The sequence below is a fragment of the Eriocheir sinensis genome, chromosome 44 (assembly GCF_024679095.1).
Source record: "Eriocheir sinensis breed Jianghai 21 chromosome 44, ASM2467909v1, whole genome shotgun sequence".
NCBI classification, from domain to species: Eukaryota; Metazoa; Arthropoda; class Malacostraca; order Decapoda; family Varunidae; genus Eriocheir; species Eriocheir sinensis.
In genome coordinates this window covers 792,005-794,504 of record NC_066552.1, presented here as the reverse complement: position 1 = coordinate 794,504, position 2,500 = coordinate 792,005, and the positions used below count along the sequence as shown (strand labels likewise).

Genomic DNA, 2,500 nt, shown 5'->3' with positions numbered 1-2,500 from the left:
CGGCGCGGGGCGGCTGGCCAGCCGTATCGCCCAGGACACGAAGTGAACACGAAGTGGACTCTGCCAGGACATGTACAGCACGTGTTGACAGGTCAGTTATATGATTGTGTGTGTGTGTGTGTGTGTGTGTGTGTGCCGACAACAACAAACGGAACAGCTGTAACAGGAACACGACGGGGTGAATTTCTCGAATATTCTCACACATCCGTCCACTGACCCGCCACGGGCCGCCCTGGCCGGGCCGGGCCGAGGTCCTGTCCTGCCGCGGCCCCCTGAGGACGCCCTGGGTCGGGATGCCCGCCACGGGCCGCGGTCCTGTAGGTGTCGCGGGCGCTGCGTCGCCCCGGTCCTCAGGTATTGCGTCGGAGTGTAAAAATATCCGTCCCTTCACGCGTGCTTTCCTCATCAATGGCTCATTAACACCTTCTTATCGCGCCGCGCTGAGCCGCTAATTACAGGTGGCGCCCTCAGTCTCATAGACACCAAAAGCTGCTCAAAATTACAAGGCGTCGCCGGGGCCACAATGGCACAACAGCGGCCTGGAAGGGCCTTATAAGCCCGCCGGCAGCGACAGGTCTCCATCCGCAGCCAGGCAGCGCCCCACACGGCTCCTCCAGCACAGCAGCCATGCACCAGGCGAGGATCACCCTGCGGCGGGGCGTCGCGCTGCTGCTGCCGCTGTGCTCGGCGAGCCTCCTCGCCGCCACGCCGAACCTCGCCGCCACCGGTCAGGCCGCCTTCGTGGGCCGCCAGGGCGCCCTGCAGCAGGACCTGGAGCAGCAACAGCAACAGCAGCAGCAGCAGGTGTCGCCGCTGGTGGTGCCGCAGTGGTGGTGGCTCAGCTCCATGCTGTCCCTGCCCCATGGCCACCACGGCCACGCCACCACCACTGCCGCCGCCCTTGCCTCCAGGAAGGGCGCCGCCGACACCGAGGAAGTGGGCGAGGGCGACGCGTCTACGCTGTCCCTGGTGCTGCCCCTGGACGACCTGGCCGCCGGGGACGAGTCTGTGGGGCGCGTGGGCAAGCGCGGCGCAGGGTGCCGCGGGGGCGGCAAGGCGGCGTGCCGGCGTGGGGCGGTGTCCACCGTGTCGAGCTCCGAGGTGCGCGATAACTGGGACGCCGACTACCTGTCCATCCCGCAGCAGCTGGTGACCTTTTCGCAGCAGCAGAAGGAGGACGAGGTGTGCAAGGGCCTGTCGGTGCAGCTGTTTGCCGTGGACCTGCGCGAGCACAACCTGGAGCCCATGTGGGTGCGCGAGACGGTGTACCTGGGCGTGTGCCCCTCCATGCTGCAGGAGCGGCGCCTGGGCGAGCACGTGTGGCCGTCCAGCGTGGTGGAGGTCAAGTGTCTGTGCCAGCGGGCGTCCTGCTCCAAGAAGGGCGGGGACTTCCGGTGCCAGGCCGTGCGGCGGACCGTCCAGACGTGGGTGCGGCACGGCAGCCAGACCTTCGTGCCCAGCCAGGAGACCGTGTCCGTGGGCTGCGTGTGTGTGCAGCGCACCGGCACCGAGGCCAATCACGTTAGCCTGCGGGAGCGCTAGGCGGCACGGCGGACAGGAGGCGAGCCTTGGGGGGGCGGCCGTCACCCAGGGCGTCGCAGCCGTCTTCACTCCGCGGCGCAGCTCCCGGCGCGGCGCCGGCAACAGGCTGGAACCGAGACGCCGCGCCGCCAGCCCACGGTGAGGCCTCGCGACACACGGCTAAGGCTGCGGCACCGGGGGTCTGTGTGCTCAGCCGGGCACCTTCACCCAGGGGCCTCCGCCGCCCCCCTCAGCGCCAGGAGCTGCCCGTCACCCGTGTGTTGACCTAATCACAATAAAGATGACAACCACGAGAGTCTGTGTTGCCCTGTGTGGAGGCCGGGAGGGAGTGGGGAGGGGGCGAGGGGCAGGCAAGGAGTAGCAGTGAGGCAGGCTTGAGGAGAGAGATTAGGAAGGAAAAGAAGTGTGAGAGAGAGAGAGAGAGAGAGAGAGAGAGAGAGAGAGAGAGAGAGAGAGAGAGAGAGAGAGAGAGAGAGAGAGAGAGAGAGAGAGAGAGAGAGAGAGAGAGAGAGAGAGAGAGAGAGAGAGAGAGAGAGAGAGAGAGAGAGAGAGAGAGAGAGAGAGAGAGAGAGAGAGAGAGAGAGAGAGAGAGAGAGAGAGAGAGAGAGAGAGAGAGAGAGAGAGAGTGAGGATAAGGTATTGAAGTAGGCAGAGGAGTGAGAGGTTGGCTGCAAGATAGAGCGGCTCTTAAAAACTGGGTTAGGGAGACAGGGACGGGAGGGAAGAGAGGGGAGGGGGGGGAGGTAGGGGGAGGGAAAGGGGGGTGAGGAGGGATTTAGGAAAGCACCAATTTTATTCACATAATTGTCATGCAGTGAACACACACACACACACACACACACACACACACACACACACACACACACACACACACACACACACACACACACACACACACACAGAGAGAGAGAGAGAGAGAGAGAGAGAGAGAGAGAGAGAGAGAGAGAGAGAGAGAGAG

General features: G+C 64.0%; 2 protein-coding genes across 2 annotated transcripts in view; both read left to right on the top strand.

Moving 5' to 3' along the window:
• Nucleotides 1–2,500, top strand: part of LOC126980238 (uncharacterized) — a 57,883-nt gene that overhangs the window by 10,084 nt on the left and 45,299 nt on the right. The window contains exon 2 of the mRNA XM_050829907.1: nt 1–91. This exon is cut by the window's left edge and continues 17 nt beyond it. The gene's annotated coding sequence lies outside the window, so the exon portion shown is untranslated. The remainder of the gene's footprint in view (nt 92–2,500) is intronic.
• On the top strand, nt 124–1,832 carry LOC126980239 (uncharacterized). The gene has a single exon (XM_050829909.1). It carries the CDS (start codon nt 628–630, stop codon nt 1,540–1,542), a length of 915 nt encoding a protein of 304 aa, XP_050685866.1. The 5' UTR covers nt 124–627; the 3' UTR covers nt 1,543–1,832.